A 25097-nucleotide genomic window follows, 5' to 3' on the forward strand; every position below is an offset into this window, starting at 1 on the left:
TATCTATCTATCTATCTATCTATCTATCTATCTATCTATCTATCTATCTATCTATCTATCTATCTATCTATCCATCTATCTATCTATCTATCTATCTATCTATCGTTAAAAAAATTATTTCATTGTCTTTATTTAAAAGCAGGATATTATTTCAAATTGAGAGTGCCAAAAATGCTCGAACTTGTTATGCTTCAGTGACTGGTCCGTAAGACGCTCCATCTTCTTCTTTTCCTTTCGGCTTGTCGCGTTATAATTAGCAAAAATGTTTTTTTTTTTTTTTAAGTTAACGCTGATTTTTTCAAATGTCTTATATTAATCACTCACAAAGGTGATCAGTTTGCTTTCTCTGCGGCACATAGACGTCAGAGAATATTTACATGTGAGATGATGAAATACGAGTTTTTGAACATTAAGATTTTAAATTAAGCAGGGATGCTAACGATCCATCTAATATGGGTAATCGATGATTGTTGATTAATTGGTTAATTTTTGCACGTCTAGCTGCAATATGACTATTTTCCACAAAGGATAAAGAATGTATGCCTGGGAATATTGTTTGTTTGACGTTGAACCGTAAACTTTGTGTTGGCGTGGCATAAAACACCTTGAAGCCTCTTTAAAAATAATAATAATAATCTGCTAAACAGCTCTTTGATGTGATGTGGCGCGAGTTGTTTACTGTTGCCATCCAGTGCTCATATCAACTTTATTTGTTTGCAAGTCAAGCCTGAACGACGTGTAGTGCGGAACACGGAAGTTTATCACGGTGGCATTTGTGGTGAAAATAGATTATCTTCAAGCTCGCGGCGTCCTCGGCATTTGCGTTAAGGGCTCGTTATCTCCTGGTCGCACCCTCGGACGAGCCGTCAGCTGTCGGGCCACGTCAGTGATGACCCGTTCCGTTTCCTCTGTCCGTCATTCGTCCCTCGTTCTCCTGTCCTCTGACCCCCCCGTCTTCCCAGTCTGTGTGCCGCATCCACTTCTTCTCCTCCCCGCCGTGTCATTCCGGCGCTTCACGAGGATTCAATTAGTGCTTTTCTGCTTGTTAGCTGTTTACTTGAAAGGAAAAATGTCGCTCCTGACAACAGCAGACCTCCCCTTTTCGCTCCTCCTCCTCCTGCCTGGCTGGCAACTGAAATTGAAACCTTGTGCGTGTCTATGTGGGAGTTAAGAAAGTCGTACAACTGCCTACTTGTACACAAGAACTTTTTTAGTTGTTGTTTTTTGGAATGTCGACGCGACATCCTTCTCACCGTCTGCAAAACTTTTTGTACTACGCCGCTGTTAACATGAAGGTGTAAAAACGATACAGCACTCAGTTGTGGCTTAAATGGACAATGCAGTTGCTAATTCGACTGGTGTACACGAACAGTAGAAACTTTCAATTTTGGTTGTTTTTTGCGCAGATATTTGCTGTAATTATGAATTTACTACTGAGTTAGTGATGGATTTTGTTCAAATTGTGGTTACCCCACCGCCATACTATATATACGGACCTCTGTTGTAAACAAGAACCTTGTTACTGCTACTTTTTTGGGTGGTCTAGCAGTTGATTTGAAGTCTGTCCGAGACTCTCTGCCAAGGGAGAGGGAAGATAAAAAGTCATATTAATGCAGCTGTATAACATGCGTTTATTATCTTGTTTGATTCAACCACAGACACTTGCGCAGATTTATGCGTCAGGTCTTTCATCTTCATCAAAAGAGAAGTTAGTGGTTCTAATCGACACAAATCCCAAACAGGCACGTTTCTTACACTGTCAGCTCAGTCAATGCAATGCTAGTCCAATGAAACCTTTTCAGTAGGCTTTACACAAGGGGGGGGGGGGGGTCAAACTCATTTTCGTCGCAGGCCACATTGTAGTTCGGGTTTCCCTCAGAGGGGCGTCATGACTGTGGAACCATAAAAATCGTTTATCGCCTCATCATATTGACAGGTGGAATTTATGAATTACTTTTGGAATCAGAAATCAAGGGTAGCGGTTTTTTTCGACTACAGTGGTGCCTCGGTTCTCGAACACAATCCGTTCCAGTGGGCCGGTTCGAAAACCGAAGTGTGTTTTCCCATTACAACCAATGGGAAATGAAATAATGTAAAGCTTTTTTTTAATTTTAGCTTTTCCTGATAATAAACTGCATATTATGAATACATGTATAGTTTACATTTATATAATCAAATCTTTTAAGATATATATATAATGTATTTATTTATTTATTTTGCTTAAACTGTATGCTTTAGCAGTAGAGTACGCTAGGCTGGGAGTGCATTGCCGTATCTGTAGCAACTCGGCCCCCGGCCTTGTAAACCTTTTTTGTATTAACAAAAGTGCAGAATAACTTTAAACAAGTACATAACATGGACAAAAAAAAACCAACAACTTGCAACTAGAAGTAGGGTTAATGAAACAAAAGAAAAAAGCAATGCAGAACAACTGTTTCAAATGTCTTCGGTGAGGGTGATTCGCCCCTTTTTAACAAAGAAGCAATCTAAAGTAGACTGTTTCTGCCGTCTTTTGAACACCTTCCTGAAGTGGCTAATAGCAATGTCTTTGAAATTTTGCTTGAAATCGTCATGGAACAGCTGGTCAGGGCGTTCGAATACCGATTTTCGTTCGAAAACCAAAGCAAAAAAAAAAAAATCTCAATTTTCGTTTGAAAACCGATTTGTTCAAAAACAGAGACGTTGGAAAACCGAGGTACCACTGTATTGTTGTTTGGTGACGTAAAAACGCTTGCAATACCTCAACATTACGATTTATGATATGACCATTTGAAATTCTGTTACAGATTATCACAAAAATCATGGAAGTTTATATACATGATTTGCCTTCGCGGGCCACATAAAATCATGTGGTGGGCCGGATCTGGCCCCCGGGCCTTGAGTTTGACTCTTCTGCTTTACACGATCAAGATTGTTGGGGCCGATCAGCTGTCAGCGAGTTTAAAAAAACAAAACAAAAAAAAACCTATAACCGATCACTCATCTAATCACAAGATGGAGCAAGTCTATTTAAATGAGTTTTACTGCATATACTAGCGTGCTTAATTTTTAAAAATCTATATTTAAAATCATGTTTCTTTGTTCATCTATTTATGCCAGTGAGGGATAGCAACAGACAGAACAAGTTAATGGTGTTCTATTAGATGGCAGTAAATACATACAGCAATTAATGTATCTATCTTTTGTGACGTTTTTGTTTGTCTTTGTTCTGAGGGATCTTTCAATTGTAATATATGTACCATGGCTCCATAAAGGCTGGAAATTACTGCTCTGGTCAGATCATGTGTTCAACAGAACTTCAGCACACCACCACGAGCGCTAGCCCTAGCTTGCTAGGCTACATAGCGTCTTGCTGTGTGCTTGCGAGCTGTATCGTATTAATAGTACACGAACATACCTCAAGCGAGCCTTACGTGAACATCCTCTTCTGTCCTGAGCACCGGTGTCCACCAACACATGTTTTTCCCATTTTCATTTTCCACAGTAAAGGCTGCATCTAGTCGCATTTGAGTCGACCAGATAAAAGCCCACTGATCGTAAAAAACAGGATGCAGTGGTATGGAAATGCAAGATTATATTGCAGTATTCTTACATAGTGCAATCGTGAGAGAGCAATTTTTTCTCGTCTGATCCGTGCTCTATGCTATGTCTCAGCCATCTTGTCTCTCCCATTGCACCAACATGATTTTTATTTTAATAACTTTATTGACCGTCTGATATTTACAGTACTACATAGACATGAAAAGACTAAAAAAACTGTATAAATACTACTATATAAAATGGATTCACATAAACAATGCACAAGTAAATGCCGATCCGATCAGGCCTATAAAATCGGCGTTAAGTCTACTTTTTGGTCTTCGTGAAAATCCCAGACTTTTTTTTTTTTTTTTTTAACTCGAGCTGCAGAGTTCGGAATAAGTGTTACAACATATTCCACATGATCTCATTCAGGATGATCTCCTTGGGGAGGGAGGGTTGGACATGAGTCAACAGGTAGCCAGACGGATGAGTGACGCTCAATGGAGGGTGGGGCTTTATGACTCATTAACACACACACATACACACCTTTTTGGAGCACTCCTGTTTATGGTTGAGGGTTTTTGAGGGCGTTGTTATTGCAGTAGTTCACACAGATTACTAGTCCACCATTACACTTTAATTCAGGCTGATAACGAAAATGGACAGATGGATATTAGTGTGATGAGGACCATTAAATTCAGAGTACTTGTAGTTCTTAGACTAGGAAGATTATGATCAGATTTAGATTTGCAACAAAAGGTTCTTTGACGCTTCAAAAGTACAACCCAGTTTACAGGGTCTTCTTAAAGCCCTGAGAAATTATTTTGCACACAAATTTAGACAAACGGTCTCCAAAAGTTCCTATTTCGGAAATAAAGTCCTTTAAAAAATGAGCATTAAATCCTTGCTAATCACTGTGCATGCCATAATATCACGAACGGTGACATGGGGTAGCCTCAATATGAAATATTTGCTTGTAAACATTTCAGTTGATCACAGTTGTGCATATTGAGTAAATAGTTTAATGATGAGGGTATGAAAATATCAGAATTCTGAAATATATATATATATATAATTAAAATCATGTTCTTTTTGGCTGCATAAATGAGAACCGCTATAGTCGAGGCGATGCCAACGTGAGAACCGTGCGACTCGAAACCAGGACTGGTCCGCAGAGACGTCCCGATTCAGCGTTTCCTAATGATCGGCTCAACCCGGATGTCTGCGCGATCACATCAAAGCCCAGATTGCAGCAGTCGCTGAATCGCTTTAATAAGGAGCTCGTTATCTTGCAGCGCGCCTCTTGAGTTCCGCTACCTCCTCCGAACGAACCGTTAACCCTAACGCTGGCACGCCCCGGCTGCCTGCTTTCACTGTTTTTGTCTCGCTTTGACGCAACCAGCGCCGTTCAAACAAAGCCCTTTCAACCTGCCGTTTGAACAGCCACAATATCCCTCGCCCTCGCTTTACCCTCCCTCACCCCGACCCTTTGAAAACTCATTTATGCTTCGTGTATAGAGATACGGATGGAGCCTTCCATGCGTATATACATTTGTGGTGGGAATTGCACTGCAAGACCAGTTTCCCAATATCTGTTTTCTTGTACAGTTCTCATTTGGCTGTGTTTACATTCAAGGGACATATTAAAAAAAACCCGGACTGCTCAACTGAGCGCAAGGGTCTTTCCGTATAAAAGCAACCAAAAATTTTCCCCTGAACTCTTCCACTTCTTCAAAGTGTGATTGGAAAAGACCAGAACACACTGTAAACCGCTTCCCTTCTCAACCTAATCACCTAAAGGTTTGCTCTCCTTTTATGGAAGTAAATATGTGCCACCAGGAATTTAATTTGAAATGCCAGAGAAAACAGGATTTGAATTTGAAATGTAAAGTGATGACATTTTCAGTAGTTGTATTTCAGTGTAACTTTTCAATGTTAACAATTCAACCGGCGACAATTCGCTGTCTGAAATTCACCGTCTGTGCCACCGGGCAGGTTTACTTCAGGTCAGAACCGAACAGCCAGCCAATCGCAGTTACGCTTTCTCAGTCACGTGACGTCACATACTAAGAAAGCGTAACTGGATTGGCTGGCTGTTCGGTTCTGACCTGAAGTAACCCTGCCTGGTGGTACAGACGGGGAATTTTATACAGCGAATTGTACCCTGTTGAATTGTTAACATTGAAAAGTTACACTGAAATACTTAACTTTACAATTCAAATCCTGTTTTCTGTGGCATTTCAAATTCAAATCCTGGTGGCACATATTTACTTCCATATCCTTTTCGCCCTTGTTAACTCATTCACTGCCATGCCTTCTTCAAAGCAGAGTTGTTGCAAGCTGTTTTAGAGCATTTTGACTCATCTTTCAAGACCCACAGAATTTTATGTTCTGTCACAACATAAGAACCGAACCTACCTAAATAAGACAGAAGTGTCCTTCTTTCACCACTGTTTTTTTCTATTTTCAATAATCAGCACAGAATATATATATTTTTGTCACCATTTTGTGACAAAAAAGCAGAGAAAACGAGCTTTTGATTGCAAAATTATCTACACTCCACAATTAAGAAATGTGGTGTTACTGAAGCTGACTCACTGCAGGGCTAAAAATGAATGTCAGTGGGTTTTTTTCCACGGTGTTCCTATTTTTTTTTTGCTTACGTCTCTGATTTACTTTATACGTTGGATGAAGAAAATTAAATGTGCCTCAAAAAGTCATAATTCCCCCCCCCCACCCTCCGCTGTTCTGTGTAAACGGGACTGATACGTGATAGGGTACAATATCAAGACGACTAGTTTTCCGCCTTCAAGTTAGTACCACGGGCAGCTAGGATGCTGCCTCTTTTGTAAGTGTTCCGCATTGCCAAGACTGTGAACTTGTAACACTATCATGTCGAAAGCAATTGTAGTCTGACAAATATTTTATACATCACACCTGACGCCGATGTTATTTCTCATGAAAGTCAATGCATTTGGCGATAGGATCTTGCTTTGCCGAGTTCTGCGTAAAAAGGCTCAGGCGGATTTATGCTGAGCCTTCTGCCGTGGATCAGATCCGAGATGCTTCTCACTCTCCCTGGCCATCCCCCATCTTCCCTCGCTCAAAATGCTCGAAGACTGCCCGGCCTTCAGGAATTTTTCCGACGCGGTGTCAGAAACAACAAGACTGGAGTTTCTTCTAAATTTAGTGTAGGGTTCCTCTTCTCTTAACAGCTGGAACTCTCCACGGAGCTCAGTGGAAATAATTGTCACTGAGCCTCCAGTCATTCAGAACAACGTACTCCTGTAGCACTCCAGGTAGACCACGGACTGGCGAATAAAGATCTTTTTTAAGCCAGTCACTTTGGATCTCATCGAGTCTCTCTTCTCTCCCCTTCTGTCGGTCACTAGACTAAATAGAGATTAAGGAGGTCGGATTGGTGCCCGGCGGCAGGTGACTGACTACACACCCTGACTGAGGTCATTAGTAGTAAACCCGCTCTGGGCTGATTGGATAACAGCTCTTAGTATCCCATTTGCACGCAGAAGGGTTTATAGCTTAGCTCGTGCGAGACGGCATCGAAATTTGTCTGATTTCAGAATCATTTATGTACTGTTCATATTGCTCAGGATAGTTTTGGCCGATGTCCACCACAAGGAAGTTGTCGTCGTGTCACTCACTGGGTGTGAAAGGAGCTTAGAGAACCACTCTGACTGCATGACCACGTTAGCATCATTCCCATTTCATAGAAAATGGTGGTAGGGGTGGGGTGATATGGCCTAAAATTTAGATCCCGGTAGGAATTGAATCCTTTCAGGGCAATGGCATTAATCGCAATATAAATGTAAGTGTAAAACTTATAATCACAGTCGACGTGAAACGAATGATCGATTAATCGACGACTAGTTTATGAAACTATTTCCGGAAAGCAAAATTAAGAAAGACAGACAACAAAAAGCAGTTTTAGTCATTTTAGAACATATATTGCACAGACCTAAAGACTCAAAATGAAAATTCAGCACCGGTGATGCAAACAAACAATTCCGATGTGAAAAGTATTTGATATTTTAATATGCTTTTGACCTTGGGTTCCTCCTCCCGGCTAACATATCGGGTAGCGTACGGCTTCATTCCCGACATGTGTGACTGTTGTATATTTTTCTTCAGGCATTTATTAATTTGCTGTTCATTGGTTATCTCCTCTGTAACGTGGTTTCAGCTCAGCTTCTGCTAAAAATATACAGCCCCACCTAAACCCTTTTGTTCCGCGTTTCTACATTTCAAGATAGCGTAGCAGTTAGTACAGCTTCCCCATCATCTCCTGTTTACTCTTCTTGCTGGGTGCATAACTACAGTTTGCCGAGTTGGCCCAGCTGTCGTTGGCATGGTCCAAAGTCTGGACCACACCATCAAACTTGGTTTTTACATAGCAGGCCTGGACAGGGCCTTGCCCACGACTGCACCGTTTGCAAAGGACTGTTACATTCCCGGCGGTCGTGAGGAACTGTGGTAGAATGTGAAGTTTAGGCGAAAAGTTGCAAGGTCAATGATCCTGTTAAGGGGCGTTAACTGGGTGTCTAATGAACTCTGTCCACAACCAAATCTAGTGCTAAATTGGGTCGAGGGCCGTGATGGTTGGCACTGTAATTTAATGTCCAAAATTATAGTGCAATAGTATCAGCTTGTTGAGGCCTCGCAGTCTGTTGGTGAATTACATGATTTGTGCAATGTTTAACCACGTTGATGAATGGGCTTGCTAAATGGCCAGATATTGGAAGTTTCTCAAATTCTCATAGATTGCTTCATATCAGAGGCACAATGAGAGCTGTGTGAATTTGAGGAGCAGATAGCAGTGACCGGGGTGTAAAGTTAAACACTCCCTTCTCAAGCCTGATCGTGTTGAAAGCAGGCATCACTGTCAGAGTATTTTTATATGTTGGCGGGGATCGCCCATCCTGTTCTCTTGCGTGAAAGCGGACACAGTAATGCCCCTTTTCATGAGACTCTGTATGAAAAGCTCAGGCGATTACAGTTTGGCAGAAACTCTGCATAAACCCGGTAAAGTCGGCATTGCTCCATGGATGTTTTAACTCTTTCTGTATTGCCGGGAGTGGAGACTGAGAAGAGGGTTGTTCTCTCCCTCATCATAAAGATAACATTGAGATTTTTTTTTCCCCTCAAAAACTTTCCCGATCTCATCCAAAGAGTTTTAAATCTGCCTTCTGATGGTGTGTTTATAAGTTATGTAGCAGCTTGAATTTCACAGACAAGCTCAGCGAGACACTTTTCCGCGTCTGCCCGTTGAAAGACACACATGAATATATTTGTTGGTGTAATAGATTTTAAGATAAAAGATTATAGGTAGAGTTTATGCTGATTTATTTTGTTGGTTTTTTTGCTGAATGGTTGATCAGTTTTAATGTCCTAATTCACCGATCCAATCAATGACGTCTTTGATCGACTGCGCAAAAGATATTTACATCACATTGACATTTATTATCAGAAGAAAGTGAGACGGCAAGGGGTTATTGGTGGTCAACAGTGCTCAGGAGAAGAGAGGACCTTCATGTAAGGCTTGTTTGCGGTATATTGACTTACTTTTAATGCGATCCATCTCGAAAGCAAGCAACAAAAGATTACGTAGGCTAGCAAGCTAGCGCTCCCGCTCCTGGTGGTTTGCTGCCGTTCTGTTGAACACTGATCTGATGAGAGTAGTCATTTCCAACCTTTATGGAACCAAGGCATAGACTTAACATTTGAGTCATCTCATAGAACAGCAACAAACAAAATTTCACAAAAAGTCGATACATTAATTGCTTACTGAAGACTATTATTTGTTGTCTGTCACTATGCCTCGCTGGCATAAATAGCTAAACAAAGATAGATTTATTGCCAATATTTTTTGAGCAATTAAGTCAATTAAGCAGACTCCTTGCTCCGTTTTTTAAACTCACTGATCGGTGATCGGCCCGAAAAATCCTGATCGTTTAAAGCCTAATTCAATGTGGCAGAAGATTTGACTCCACTGTTCTGGCAGGCAGTGAATCAGCGTATCAGGTGAAAGGCTTTAGCGGGCTCCCAGCTCAGAGGCTAACGTCACAGCGTGAAAGGGTTAAAGATGTTTTATCTTCTTGCCGGCTGAGCGTCAGCATCAGCAGAGGTCAGACGGGTCGCAGAGAGTCGAATTCTGGCTGAGCAGCTGCTGCGCTCGGCGCCCGCAGTGCGAAGCAGCCTTGGATTACATCATCAGTCAAAACTGGTTTCTGGCCCCTGAAGGAAGCGTCACACACCAGGATCAAAGTTCCTGACCTTGTCTGCTTTCTTTTCGATAACCCCAAATACTTTGAAAATATTTATATGTGCGGGGGTTATGGACCAAGCCCTCACATTTTTTAAAAATAATTTCCAATACCAATCGTTTGAACTGTAAATGAACCCAAACTATGATCCCGAAACACTTTATTCTTTCAAACTCCCATCATCTTTACAAAGGATTTGATTTAGGGGAAAATGCAAGCGAATACGAGGATGCCTAGCGCGTATATATATTTATTTATATGTACAAACCACAACGAAAAAAAGCTAGTATTTTATGAGTTTTTGAGACAGTAATGTATAGATAACGTAGATGGCGATTAGCAGCTTTTGTGCTCTTTTTGTTATGGTTTAAGATGGCACTGAAGCCCTGGCAAAATCGAAAAGTAGATATTGATGCAAGGAATAGGGTGTCCTGATCCAGTCCTTGAGATTGAATATCGGTCTGATGTCAGCAAAAAAAAAAAAAAACAATTATCGGCACGTGTTGGATGTAATTGAAGTTGGCACACTTGAAAACCTCTTCCTCTTGTGCAACAGCATGTAAACGTCCAGAAAAATCAGCCACGATAGCACGAACAGAATTGTGGACTTCCACGAGTGTGGTTCATCTTTTGGTGTAATTTCCAGATGCTTGAAAGTGCTACATTCATCTGTTCAAACAATTATACAGAAGTGTAAACGCCACGGGAATGTCCAGCCGTCATACCGTTCAGGAAGGAAGCGGGTTCTGTGTCTCAAAGGTGAATGCACTTTGGTGCCAAATGTGCATATCAACAAAGAACAAAGGCCAAAACACCTTGTGAAGATGCTGGCTGAAGATGGTAAGAGTGCGCTCATGGTCTCAAAGGCACTCTGCAGGAAAAAGCCATAATTGTTCCATTTGGATGAAAAAGAGCGACTCTTGCAAGCCCAAGAACACCATCCCAACTTTGAAATACAAGAGTGGCGGCATCATGTGTGGTTGTTTTGCTTCTCGGGGACTAATGCGCTTCACAAATTAGATGGCATCATGAAGAAACAACCTTATGAGGAAAGAATCCAGCAACATCTCATGACAGCCACGATGTTAAAGCACGGTACAAATGAGTCTTCCAAATGGATGACTTGAAGCATATCGCCAAACTGGTTGCAAAGTATCTAAGGGTAACGAAAGCAGTTTTTTGAAGTGGAAACTGCAAAGACCTTATCTCAATCCTATTGAAAATTTATGGACGGACCTTGATAGACATGTGCAAGCAAGGGCTCTACAAATTTGGCTTAGTTACAACAGTTCTGTCAGGATTGGGCCTAAATTCCTGGCAATATTGCGAGAAGCTTGTGGATGGATATTTAAACATTTGCCACAAGTCTTAGTCTAAAGGCAGTGGTACCAAATATTAATGAAATCTATGCTGACTACTGACTGGGAAGAAAGTAAGTCGAAATGGTGAATAATAACCACCATCTCATTATTCTCTTGCATTTATCAAATATATATCATTTTGCTATTTCGAATTGACCTGAAACAGGAAGTGTTTAGTCTCATTTCATCTCAGAGAGTGAGGGAAAGTATAGTTTTTTAAGTTTAAAACGTGTGTGTGTGTGTGTGTGATTAAAAAAATCTGGTCTCAAGTTCAACTGTTAGTCGTTTGAGATTGTAGTTTAGTTACTATTTATGACTTAGCTTTTTATTTATCTATTTTTAACAGCAATAATATTGTGATTGTTAAAAGTGAATTACTGGACAGATGACATTCAACAACAGTAAAGTTAGTAGTCGTGGGTTCTTAATTAAGAACCTTGAATTTTTAATATGATAAATGTGGGTATCTTTTTTGTTTTAATGGTGTTTTTGTGTGACAGCAGAAAAATCGATTACATTCTACTTAACATTTCAAACCAGTGGTGTTTTAAGCCCTATGTGTGATTGTGAGTGCAACTGTTGTCTGTCTGTCTGTGCGCTGCAATTGTCTGGCAACCAGTTCAGGGTGTACCCTTACTCCTGCCTGTTGATAGCTGGGATATGCTCCAGCAATCCTGCGACCCTTGTGAGGATAAGTGACTCAGAAAATGGATGGAGGTTTTATGTTGTTAGTTTGTGCCCCGTAATTCCTTGCCTACAGAGCCCACCAAGCTATAAGCCTCACCTAGTACATTTGTAAAGGAAATAGCATTTGGTACATACATATGCCCCAGCTGTGTAAAAGCCGCAAGTGCCCACATTGAAACTAACATTCAAACATGAGATATTTACAAAGAAAGATGGTACACAGAGAGTTTAACTCTACTGCTGCCGCGCTAACACTAACCCTAGCGCCGCGCTAACAGGGCTGGTAAAAAAAAAAAAAAAACATGCTAGTAATAATGACTGAGACACGGCAGTAACATGCTAGTGCAGTGCTAACAGGGCTGGACCGGTAAAAGTCACTTCCTCAGCACATATTCCACCGGTCTTACTCTTACCTTTTCAGCTCGAGTGCCCCCTTGCGGTTGTTGGGAAAAAAATGCACAAATTAGCCCCATCACCACATTAACCACAGGGTTGAAAGCGTGTGGGGGAAAAAAGTCGCGGCTTATAGGCCGGAAATTACGGTAGTTAGGTTTGAAGTATGATCACTGGCATCATTCTAAACCTTAGTTGTGTTTTGTGTTTCTGCAGGCCAGTTATCCCACATGGGAGGACTTTGTCACCAAGGGCGTCAAACTTCAGTCGCAGCTCAGGTAAGGCTAGCAACACACCTGCATTTTTTTTTTTTTTTTTTCCAACATTGACCTTATAGTGGAACCTCCAAAGTTGAACACGAGCCAAGAGTGGAGTCAACCCGTCTAGTGTTTCACAATGTTTATTGAACCAGGGTGCGTATTTTATAGGGATGGGCCAATCGTGCTTTTTATTTTTTGTCCAGACAGTACTCGCCCATACCAAGGACTGATACTTGATATTGGTATTACACAGTAACATACATCCTACCCGAGACGTGTTTGTCAGGCTGGTGAAATGGTATCAGGTGTCTTAGTATTTTTCACAACTGATACTGGTATTGGCACATTCCCTATATTTCACATTACAGAAATTGGACAGCACACTTTGAAAATATGTACACTACATACTAAAAAATTGATCTCATTTACTCACCATGGAACCTTTTGTTGTATGAAACAAGTCCATACACTGGTTAATTGTACTTTCTACCATCTAATGGAAAGATTCTCCTACCTGTCGGAGGCATAGTGAGATAATCTTACGTACATAAAATATTTGTCGTCAATAATTTTTGGGCCCATCCCTCCATTTTATATTAGAAATGTTCTCATTAGGGTTGCATGTAACTGTAATCTATCACAGATTGACAGTTGACTTTAGGCTAGAGAAGTTTGTACAACCTAGATTGCGTGCCAGACAGTCCCAGGGCAAATATAGACATAGCATTAGCCCTCACATTCACGCCCGTTGTGTTCAATAATGCTAACTTGCATGTTTTTCGAATGGCAAGAGCCGAAGTTCAAATCCACAAGTGTGAGGCAAACGTACTCGCCACAACCACCCCCTGCTGCCACATTTTGTCGTTTACCATTTAATATCTTTGAATATTGAAATCACCCATCGCAAACTGGTTGCTACTCTGCAGTGAAACAGAGGACGATGACTCTGTTTTGCAAATTCACCATGCTTTCCATAAAAGATGAAGACATGGCGCGCACCGTGTCATCTGATCTTCTAGGTTAAGTTTACAAGAGTAATGGCTGTCCGTGTGTGTGCGTGCACATATAAACCCAGTGTGGTATAGTCTAGCCTTGTAATAGAACACATGCACACGTAGACAATAGAGCCATTGATGATGATAATATGGCTTCAGAGGGTTTCCAGTTGCGCTGCCGAACTGGCCTTTGAGGGTTTCTCATGTGGTTTTTAGCAGTCAGGCGTCCAGTAACTGATTCACGGGTTTGAGAGAGCCATGTGGGGGGGGGGGGGGGGTGTCCTTGTTTTAGTCGCGTTTGTATTTTTGTTTGTTGCGGGGATATTGTTAAAGGAGCAATCGAGTCTGTTGACTGTTGTGGGGGTTACCAGGGTGTAGTCAAGGTTACAAATGTGCACAAACCCCTAACTATGTGGGAGTGAAACGTTACGTGTGACATATTTAGTAGTTTACTATTATAGCTATGTGCTACTCTGCAAACGAACACAGTGCAGCTCAGCTTCCAGCTATTGATAAGAATCTGGGGGGGGGGGTGACCAACTCAACATCCGACAGCATTTAAAGAACCACGATGTAGCTCTTCACATAACTTTATAAAACTTTATTTGTAAGTTCTTTTCACACAAAAAGAATGCAACTCAAAGCACTACATTAACCCCCCAAAAAATGTTAAAAAAACTCAACCCTACTTGTCCGCAGGACACAAACACACACTTACATACAGGTTTAAAAATAGTACCCCGAGTACCGTATTTTCCACATTATAAGGCGCACCTAAAAGCCTTTAATTTTATCAAAAGCCGACGGTCCGCCTTATAATCCGGTGCGCCTTATATATGGAAAAGGTTTTAAAATATGCCATTTATTGGAGGTGCGCCTTATATATGGAAAAGGTTTTACAGTATGCCATTCATTGGAGGTGCGCTTATAATGCGGTGCGCCTTATAGTCCGGAAAATACACTACCTAGTATCCCGATGCTGAGTACAGAAAATCCAGGTGAGGACACACATAGCAGGGCCAGGACCAGAATGTAGGCCGCGCCCATGAGCCACAAGAATGGAGCCTGCGGTGTAGGAGGGCAGTGAGAGCCTGCATGCATGGTGACGGGGGGGCTACAGCCAAGGCCCTCCACAGTTCCCAGTGCAGAGGGCACCCTCTGAGGAAGCACGGGAAATAGTAAAATATCACACAAACATATTGATCAAACCGATAAATGAATGATATGCAATGTTTTTGACAAATACACAGAATACAAAAACACAGCATTTGAACTGATGAAATGAAAAAAAAGAGTAGAAATAAAAGTAGAACAAATCCTAAGTAATAATAATCATAATAATCACAAATGACAAAGGTGGGTTCTTAGAAACAACATTTTCTGCAGCCCTCAGGTTTGTCCAGCAGGCTGTTCCACAAAAACTCATGTCCTGATTTTAGGAATAACTAAGACCCCAGAACCAGACAAGACAAACAAGAGTTTTTGAGGGTTTGCATGGTATAAGCAGTTTTAGGAGTGAGGGGAAAAAAACAAGAAGGCACAATTAAAAAACAATAAAATAACATTAAAGTTTATTGTATCTGGGTTCAGTCTCAGAGGTTCCACTGGATGGAATGTTGTCTGCCGGAGCCGATGGATTCCACTGCCTACTTCCTGTCAGTTTAGTTCATAGAGACTCTTGTTGCTTTTAAAAAAAATTGTTAAACGTGTTGTCTTTCACTCTCTTCAGGACCACCATCCTGGTGACGGGTGCCTTCCTGGATGCCTTTCAGAAGGTAGCAGACATGGCGATGGGCTCTCGAGGTAAACAGAAATATTACTATAATCCATCCACCAACAAGAAAGCGCAATGTGGTGATTATTTTCCTGTGCAGGAATGAGCTCCGAGCTGTGGTCTTAAAAGACAGTCGCTGCGATTATGTAAGAACAATTGATATTAAAATTAAATCCAGCATCTGGCGGTTGGGAGTGCCAAGGAGCCGAATCATGGCAGCTCCCTTTGACGGATGCAAGAGCACCAGGCCTGCTCTGTCACGCCCGAGTATTTGTCAAAAACGAGGAAACTCTTGACTGGCAAATAGGCTAGTAATTTTGATGAGACAATTTGAGCTTACAATGCAACAGAGAGACTGAAAGAGTCACAGAAAAAAACATGTAATTGGACACCCTTGTACATTTTTATGACTCTCTTTTAATGACAAAATTAGTATTTACAGAGATTCGACTTAGAAGTGCGCTGTACGCGACGCTGACTCAATGCATTGCTCGAGTTGAACGCTACTCATATGGTCTTCGTCTTTCAGTCTATCTTTTCTCCTGATCACGACATGCACACTTCTGCGACGTACTGTGACACATTCTCTTTTTATCCCATATGTGTGCGTAAATTACTTTAAGTGTGAGTTGTCCAAACGACCAATGTGTTGGCATTTATTTCCCGCATAAGCAATAAAACAAGCAGATACAGTGATGCCTCAGTTTTCGACCACAACCTGTTCCAGAAAACGGTTCGAGAAGTGATTTGTTCGAAAACCGAATCGAGGTTTCCCATTACAATGAATGGAAAAAGAAATAATGTGTTCCAAGCCCAAAAAAATTGGCTTTTTAAAGCATTTTTTTAGCTTTTCCTGATAATAAACTGCATAGTAGAATTACATGTATAGTTTAAATACTTGATATAATAAAATAATTTAAGAAATATATACAATTTTTTTCATTGCTGTATCCGTAGCGACTCGGCCCCCAGCCTTGTAAAGCTTTTTTTATTAACAAAAGTGCAGAATAACTTTAAATGAGCAACTTGCCTTCTTTGGAGCCATGATCGGGGGTTAATACGGTAGTCCTCGATAAGAAGAAAAACAAAAGTCACTACCGGGACACGTCTGTGTACAGAGGATGTGTTATACAGAATAATAAAAGTGCGCTGGTCGCGCCGCGCACGTTATGTCATTTCGGGGTTTTTTTCTCGTTTGAATTGACAATAACAAAATGCGTCGTGGGTGGGTCAGCTGCTTGCGCCACCTGCATTATGTTATTTCCGGGTTTTTCCCGGCGGCGTGGGAATTCACAACAAAGCGCGTCGCGGTTCAGGTGGTCTGGGCACGCGCAATATGTTATTTCCGGGTTTTGTCGGTGGCATTCGAGGACAGATTTTCATTCGAAAACAGAAGCAAAAAATCTTGAAATTGTCATTCGAAAACCGATTTGTTCGAAAACGGGGACGTTCGAGAACCGAGGCCTTACTGTATTCACGCTAATCGTTTCCTACCCACAACACAGCCACCTACATGAATCTATTAAGCATTACAGTCGTTTGCAAACCTGAATTTCACGGACAAGCTAGATGAGAGCCTCTACCATGCCTACTCGATACACGCATTTGACGAATATATATGGAGGTAGCAGTAAATGATTAAACTCAAGTTGATAAATATAAAATGTCTTTGGTAGTGAATGAGTTAAGCTCTCCAAGGACAGACGGGTGTGTTTGTATGTGGACAAAAGGCCAAAATATATATATATATATATATATATATATATATATATATGTATATGTATATGTGTGTGTGTGTGTGTTTGTGGGAGGTTAATCTCCTTTCTGTGTTTTTAAAAGATCATCAATTCCAGTTATTATGAGAACAGAACAAATGTCTTTTATTGTTTATTTATTTTTTGGGTAAAACAAAAGTTCATGTGAAAACCCAGATTGCTGGAGGCGCATTACTCAACACGTGTCATTACTGGAAGTCCAAGAGCCTCTTTGAAGACACGTCTTCTGCGTACACTCATAACGTCACAAGATGGATCAATCGAGCACAAGGAACATAAAATCAACTGAGATGCTTTTGTACTCTGTAAAATGAAATGTTTTGTTTTTTACTGCTTCACTAGTTAATGTCACATAAAACCCTCGTGCATTTCATTGGGCATACGATTAAACTTAGTTTGCGATTACAAAATAAGTGTCTAATACAAATCATTTTTTTGTTTTCATTTTTAAAACGCTTCACATAGAAATGACAGTTTTTAAAAAGTATTTTTTTTCGCCTGTGGTTTTCGCTGAAGCTTGTTAAAATTATGTCATTTCTTTGAGTGAAATGATTACTTTCTCACAGCGTCAATAAATGATGCTAAAATAATGAAAGATGACTGACAGTCATAGGGCTTAGCATTGGATAGCTATTTTACAAATTAACGTGGTTTCGTCGAATCTTCACGACAAGTAAATTTAAAAAAAAAAAATGCAGCATCACATAAATAGCACATTCTCATCTTTGCTTCAGTGTCCCTTAAACAAACTCTTCGACATGAAGGTGATCGCCTCCAACACAGGCGACTCATCTCCTTTCATATCACTCATAAATAGAACTGCCGCCATCTGTTAGCAGTTTGCTAAGTGTTAGCCGGGATAATGGGGGCCTTCACGCGTGTGTACATGTTGACCGAACACATTCCCCCACCTGTGTGTGTTTGTTTACACAGCTGCTTCATCCTTCACCGTTCTCTGGTGTGATACTTTAGCCCGTCAGCTGCTTTGTCTGAGAGTGATTGTCCAATAGCGCCAGAACACCCGACGTTCAGCGAGGACAACAAGTTAACAACTTTTTGACAGCGATTGCAGACTTTTCTGTGGTATAATGGGGAGGCCAAAAAGGCAGCACGTGGTGGCTTGAGCAACATGATTTGACTGACGCAAAGGGAAGCAGTAAACTACTGTTTTGCGTGGGATAGGGATTGAGCCCTGTGGGGAATAGTGGGGAAAAACTGCGTGAGTGACGTCCTTCCAAAAATGTTTATTAGTGCCTGTATTAATTATGTAAACAAAGGATGTCCACATTTTTTTTTCCATTGAGGGCCACATACAGAAAACGGGATGCAACGAATTTGTTATACTGTGTCAAGGACAAGGAGTAATGGACCTTGCCGATGGCGATATTAAGCTCCGCCCTCTTAGCCAGGTCCCACAAGCTTCCCAAATGGCGATTGAACAGAACATGTTTGAAGTCAATTCTCCAGATAATATTGCGGTATGTGTTTTTTTTTTTTTTTTGCCAAATGCGTCAGACTTGTCCAAGAGAGTTCTACAGAGAGGTGTCAACTATTTCACGCAAGGAAATGTACATGGAATTAAGATTTTGGACAGAGCAGGGACGCAATGTCAGAGTTACAGCGAAATGTTGGAAAAAGTTTGACGCCTCACAAACTTCATATTGTAATCCAATGCGATAAAATAGTGGAATCGTACTGCGCTTGTTCACATTTAGTTGTAGGTGCGGTCTTCCGTGAGCTTTAATCCATCGTAGACACTTTGTCTACTGTGTTTTAGGCTTTTGAAAATGAATCAACCGGACCCCTTGTAACCTAGCAGGATATGTTTCATCAGAATTGCACGTCCCCCGACGATCATTTTCTTCATAACATGAACTTTTCCAAGCGCACGCTACTGACAACCTGCATTGCTTGTGGACAACACGGCGAGAGGGGCGTGTCAAGCCAGGGGTTAAGACAATGCGGCTATCTGATTGGCTATTATTGTGCGAGTGATTGACAGGTCCGAAAGGTTCGTTAACAGAAAAGATGCCAATGCCAAGCCAATTGCTAAACTGTCATGACATGATGTCGCAAAACACCAAAATAATAAAATAAAACGGAGTAAATCGGAAATGAATTGGTACGTCACTGCCAGTCCGCTCCACCACTAAAGAAAAGGGAACTACAAGGTTCAAAGTACATTTGCATAATATCAAAAATGATTAGCCTTAAATTAAAAAAATCATGGAAATTCAGACAGTGTTCTGGGAGTGAATTTCTATAGGTTGGCAGCTCTGCAGTCATAGACAAATATGCTGGAGGAGTGCAAATATAGTTTTGTTGGTCCTCAGGTGATCCACCCAAAGCCACATTTTTACACACACATATGCACACACATGCCATGGCAAGCAACTTAATTGTTTTGGTTTTGTATGCAATTTGTGTGTGCGCGTGTGTGTGTGTGTGTGTGTGTGTGTGTGTGTGTGTGTGTGTGTATACGCATGTTTGCACATGCGTGTGATACATTTAGAACAGGTCAGATGTGTGTGGGTTCTGTGGGTGGTTGCTTTGGTTAAATCCATGTTCTAATTTTCTGCATCAGCATATTTTTAGGGCCCACTCGGAAGGCTTTGTTCATTATTATGCCACCTTTTGGGGCGCTCATCATACCTGAAATCTCATCAGTTTTTGCAAGCATGTACTGTATATCCTGGCGAAATCTATTTTAGGGATTCCCGAACACAATTCCCACAACTCAATTCGTAGCGAGTCGGAAAATGGAAAACGAGAGTTCCGGGTGAACTTTGAGTTGCTTTAGTGAACAAATAACAGGGAGTCCTCGGGTTAAGACGGTCTCGACATAAGACGTTTCGACTTTACAACACCCGTCCCCAGTCCGCCATTTTGTCTGGCTAATGCTCGTCCGTGTTTGTGCGCCGGGAGTATCTTCGCATTTTTCGCCCTCCTTTTTAGACATTATGGGGCCAAAGAAGAAAGCTATGTCTTTTAGCAATGCTTCTGCAGCCAAACGAAAATTCATTACCATGGAAACGAAGCCCAAGATCATAAAAAGCAAATATTTAAGACGAAGCTCGTATTTTACCGCATGTGAAGGGTTCCGTTCCTATTTTGGATACAATGATCAAAAAACAATGTTCCTTGTCGAGATGGAGAGGATTGAGGACCAGGTTCCATCGTGATAGCTAAGCACAGCCTCCTCTTCTTCTTCTCCATCCACCTCTCCGCAGTCATGCTAAGCACATCATCTTGTTCATTTCAATGTATTTGGTTTTTTTTTATACATTTTGATGTAAATTTTGACTTTAATGGTAGAATCCGACTTAAGTCAGAATTCGATTTAGGTCGGTACTGTAGGAACGGATCTCAGTCGTAGACCGAGGACTCCCTGTAATAAGAAAACACCTAACAAGCACATTCATTCATATGCTGGTGATGCCCACTACTCATATCTAGTATTGCAACAGACAGACTGGCTAATAAATGAACCTGAACACCCAGCCAGCTCAGACGCCCACGTCACTCACCAGACCAGGTGCCGCCTTTTAAAGCCATACACACGCAAAGGTCACAAATGCTACAGTAGAATGTGAGGATGGCGAAACTAGACAAAATATGTGCACCTCTCATGTACATTTGTTAAACACTGCAAAATATTTTTTTATCTGAATGCTTAAATAAGGTGTAAGGTGCGGTTCTGATTTCCCGACTGACCCTCAAAATTCACGCCAACAATAGAATTTTTACAGAACTTAATAAATGAGCCAGGGGCACACACGCCACAAATGCGCACACACTCCTCGCACTGCGGGTAAAGCATAGAGTTAAATCCAATTTTGATTTTTGATATGCCAGCAGGTCGCTATCAAAACGGAGCTCAAACTACGTTGGAACGAGTGTAATGAGCACATTAAAAAGTGGAAGAGCACGCACTTAAAATACTCGACGCCATAGTTTGACAGCAACCACAGCGGGCGCCAATGTGGCCGTTTCCCACTTTCTCGTGGGCGCTGCTGCACCCAGAGCATGTTGTGCATTTCAGTGTTGTTTTTCATGCCACTTGTTGCCAGATCGTTGCGTGTACGTACTGTATATGCACGTGTGTTCACGAAAGTCAGCTAACATAAATGCCTTGTCCCATGTCGTAGCCTTACTGATCCATATCAAGTTATGTTTTCATGTTTTGCCATGTCCGATTTTTGGTATTGTTTCATGTTTTTGGACCAAGCATTCATGAATTTTGATCTCGTTATGCACACAAGAGGATGAATTAACGAGAGCTGACAAGAAAATGACTTTTTTTTTGTTTAGTCCTATTCAAGGAGATAACGGAATATGTGATTGTTAAAAATATTTGATAGGGCTGCCCTCTTTGACGGTCATTTCGACGATTCACCACGAGTGTTGTTTGCCAATTTGAGTTAGTCTTGGAGTTTTCTCTGCCTAAAATGTATTGTTATATCCCAACCATTCATTTCCTCCTCTACATAGTCAAGTCTCCCAATGTGTCAGGTCATCGACACGTGATCGATCGATGGCCCACAAATAGAAGCCGCAAGGCGTCGTCGTGTCTGTTTTGTGCTGGATGATGTCATCTTTCTTTGGGGTGTATGTGTGTGTGTGTGTGTGTGTGTGTGTGTGTGTGTGTGTGTGTGTGTGTGTGTGTGTGTGTGTGTTTGAAGCTCATTCGATGATATCAGACTCGTCATGATGAGATTAAACTCATTTTAGCACATTACCCTTAGAAAATGTTTGCAGATGGTATGGTTTACCTTTTTTTTTTGTTATTATTTTTACTCCATAGTCTCTTCTCTCAACCCAGGCTAATTTTACCACTTAAAAATAGTTTTGTCGACACCAATTAGCACTTTGCTATTAGCCCGGGCTTTGGAGTCATCTTGCGGCATCTAAGAGTGTCAAAGCAAGAACGCAAAAATACACAAAGGTTCCTTGAAAAGGTGTGGGGGCCGGGGGAATGATAATGTGTGAATTTGTGGATAACAAACTGCAGTTTGTTCAGTATAGTGGACCTCACAAACTTGAAAAATCTGGTCGTCAACTTGGAATTCGGCAATAGATCTTAAGAAAGAAAAAAAAAAAAAAAAGCTTGAAGAATCCAGTATTCGAGAACTGATCATATTGGACTGGCGAATCTGTCGAGCATTCACAGAAATTGAGAGACAACAAAAATCACCAGATTCCAAGTGTCATCATCATTATCTCTCGACGAAAATCAAATTTTGCAAGGAGAAAAATTTGATACGTTCAGAAAATGATACTCTGGACATAAAATTTTCGATTATATTAAACCTCTTACAGATTTTCAACCCCTGCCCGGAAAGGGTTAAAAAAAAAAAGTGGAAATTGACAGACAACAAAAAGGACCAGATTTCAAAAGTGTTGTCATTATCAGCTGATTTAAAAAAAAAAAAAAAAAACAACAAAAAACCCCTAATCTTTTCCTTCCCCTCTGTGGCGCTCCCTCATGACTTGTGACTATGGCAACATAGGAACAGCTGACATGTTTGCCATCATGGGGCTGTCCTTTTTTTCTTTTAAATAAAAAAGCAAACACATTCATAAGGCAGTGATGGATCATTATGGAACTTTCCTAAGGTCAGTGTCTCAAGACCGGTGGTTGGGCTCACAACCTGGTCAATGAATCAATACCTGGATCAATAGTGGGAGACGGGAAGATTGATGAGGTGTTGTGTTCTGTCGTTGGTGCACTTTCAACCCGGGGGCTCCTCTCATGGCGGCCACTCCTTGAGTGGTGGTACGGGATCGGGAGCATTGCCCCGGTTACGCAGTTTGCCCATCACACACACCTGGCCACGCACGCTGTTGAATGAGTCGCATTATGAGCGGAGGCAGAGCGAGGCCGGAAAAATGTGGCTTCGGTCAGGCCGGTGAACAGTTTGTCTTCTGTTTTTGTCTCTCGGGAGGGAAATTTTAAATGATGAGCGCAGCTTATTTTCCTTGCACGCTTCCATCCAGTGTCTGTCCTTCACGAAGTGCGACGGATACGGACCGGGCCCCGTCGCAAATAGCAACGATCCACAACTCGTTCCCCATCAAAGGTGTTTGCAATTGCCTATAGATACCACAAAATGGCAGAAAAGCACTTAAAACAAGAGAGGATCATATCGTATCAACCGCATGGATCTAGCATGAACGCAGAGTAATTAAATCAATGTATTGAGTAGTTAAATTAATCAATACAATCTATCCACATTCAAAGGAAGCTAATCAATAGTAATAGCTAGCGTAGTAAACAACCTGATGTGACAACCTGGGCAAAATGTCTCTTTTGGCAGCTTTCCGTTCGGCTCTCCCGCCGACAAAGGCCGGGCTTGTTTTACGTTCCTCGAGCGGAAAATGTGCTCTCTGTACCCGGCGGGATTCAAACACGCTCTCAAAACGTTGCACGGCAGGCACTTTGATGACTTGCGCGCAACAGGGAGGAAAAGGGAGATAAAGCAAACACGACACACTTTGTACCCAGCCTTTGTGTGTGCGATCGCATAGAAAGTCCTTATGAATGGACAAATACAGGAAGTTGTACTGTGTTAGGTCACATCACTTCCTGTTTGTGCTGGTGCTTTTGCATGAGCGTGCTTGTTTGCTTAAGGTGTGCCTCTTTCATTATTGAGGGCTTCCTCCCTCCCCTTCCCTAAATTTTACATAACACCAACCATGAGTCAGCATTTTTTTCCCACGTTCTCTCATTATTCAAACCGTCTTATTCGCTCTCCTGTTGCTGTGCCATTTTGTTATGACTTCCTAAAATTTCACGCGCCAATATGCTGTGGGCTTCCCGTGGGTTTTATTGCCCGGAGTTGCGCATAAATTACTTGGGTTAATCCCGCTAAAATGCTGTTGCGGTCCTCCATTGTTACCTGAAAAACGTTGAATGACTGCCTCCATCTTAAATTGCCCGTGACACAATGAACCATTTAGTTCACCAATTGTGATTTTTATCCGCTATTGTTTAGCGTTACCTTGGTTTATTTATGTATTTTTAACACACACATGAAAGCAGTGATGCTCAAACTGAGGTCTAAAAGTTGAAATTTGAAGGTAAATGAACAGTAAATGTTGTATGATTGTATGGTTGTATAACAAGTGTGTTTCTACTAATGGGATCGGGTGGCCCACTTTAATACCATAAATCGATTGCTTAGCTTTGGCCCAATTGAGACATTAATTGCCACCCGTCCTAAATAGAACTTGAGTGCGATTCATGTTATGTGTCCCAGGACCCCAAATTTTGTCAATCCCTACACTGAAGCAAAGCCATGTCTAATAATAAAGTATAGAGCTCGTGCACGTGACGTCACCAATTTCACGGCACCACATTGCCGCTCAAAATGAGCTGCTCGACAGTGTGGGGGGACATTGAACCGGAGGAGATTATTTACAATGCCCGAGACTTGTTGTGCTGTTGGTTGTTACAGTAGACGATTACGCTTTACGTAGGTTAACGTGTGGCCGCAACATGCTTCCGTGTACAGAGGGCTGAAGCCTATCCTAACATTTTTTTCTTTTTTTAAATACGCATTGGACTCATTTGAGAACAAGGCACATTTAAAAAAAAAAAAAAAAAAAAAAAGTCTGTCACAGAGAGGTTTTGGTTTAACGTGTGGCCGCAACACGCTTCCGTGTACAAGGAGCCGACTCGCTGTCTTGAGTTTGTGTAAAACCAGGGGTCATTTATTTAAATATTGGTATTTGTATAGAAAAACTCCAAGTGGTTATTCTTGATTGAGAACAGATCCAGCAACAAAGTATTTGTATGTGTCCAGACTTTTATACACTTTCAAACTTTTCTGTGTAAATCTCGACCACTCACTCACCAGATCCATGTGTAGATCCAGTTGTCCAAGACAAGCGGAAGCGGGTTAAAAGTCCACTTTCTTATCGGCGAAAACATCGACTTCGGCATTAAATATGGGTCCTCTGTGCCAAGTGTCTCTCATTTTTCCACGTACCTTCATTTATTATCACCTTCTAAATGTTTAACGGTATCGGACAAAACTTTGGCCGTCG

The 25097-nt window shown here is 41.4% G+C and overlaps 1 protein-coding gene and 1 long non-coding RNA gene across 6 annotated transcripts in view; one reads left to right on the forward strand and one right to left on the reverse strand.

The window, feature by feature from the left end:
• Positions 1–25097, forward strand: part of mtss1 (MTSS I-BAR domain containing 1) — a 48944-nt gene that overhangs the window by 5926 nt on the left and 17921 nt on the right. For all 5 annotated transcript variants that reach the window (XM_061832100.1, XM_061832097.1, XM_061832099.1 and 2 more), the window contains 2 exons: positions 12461–12522; positions 15229–15302. In XM_061832100.1, the coding sequence (XP_061688084.1) occupies positions 12461–12522; positions 15229–15302 (136 nt within the window). The remainder of the gene's footprint in view (positions 1–12460; positions 12523–15228; positions 15303–25097) is intronic.
• Positions 14143–23904, reverse strand: LOC133507252 (uncharacterized). The gene is made up of 3 exons (XR_009796779.1): positions 23341–23904; positions 22719–23142; positions 14143–14657 (listed from the first exon to the last, which is right to left on the reverse strand). It is a non-coding gene; the product is annotated as an uncharacterized LOC133507252 (long non-coding RNA).

This window comes from Syngnathoides biaculeatus, chromosome 10, assembly GCF_019802595.1.
Source record: "Syngnathoides biaculeatus isolate LvHL_M chromosome 10, ASM1980259v1, whole genome shotgun sequence".
Taxonomy (NCBI): Eukaryota; Metazoa; Chordata; class Actinopteri; order Syngnathiformes; family Syngnathidae; genus Syngnathoides; species Syngnathoides biaculeatus.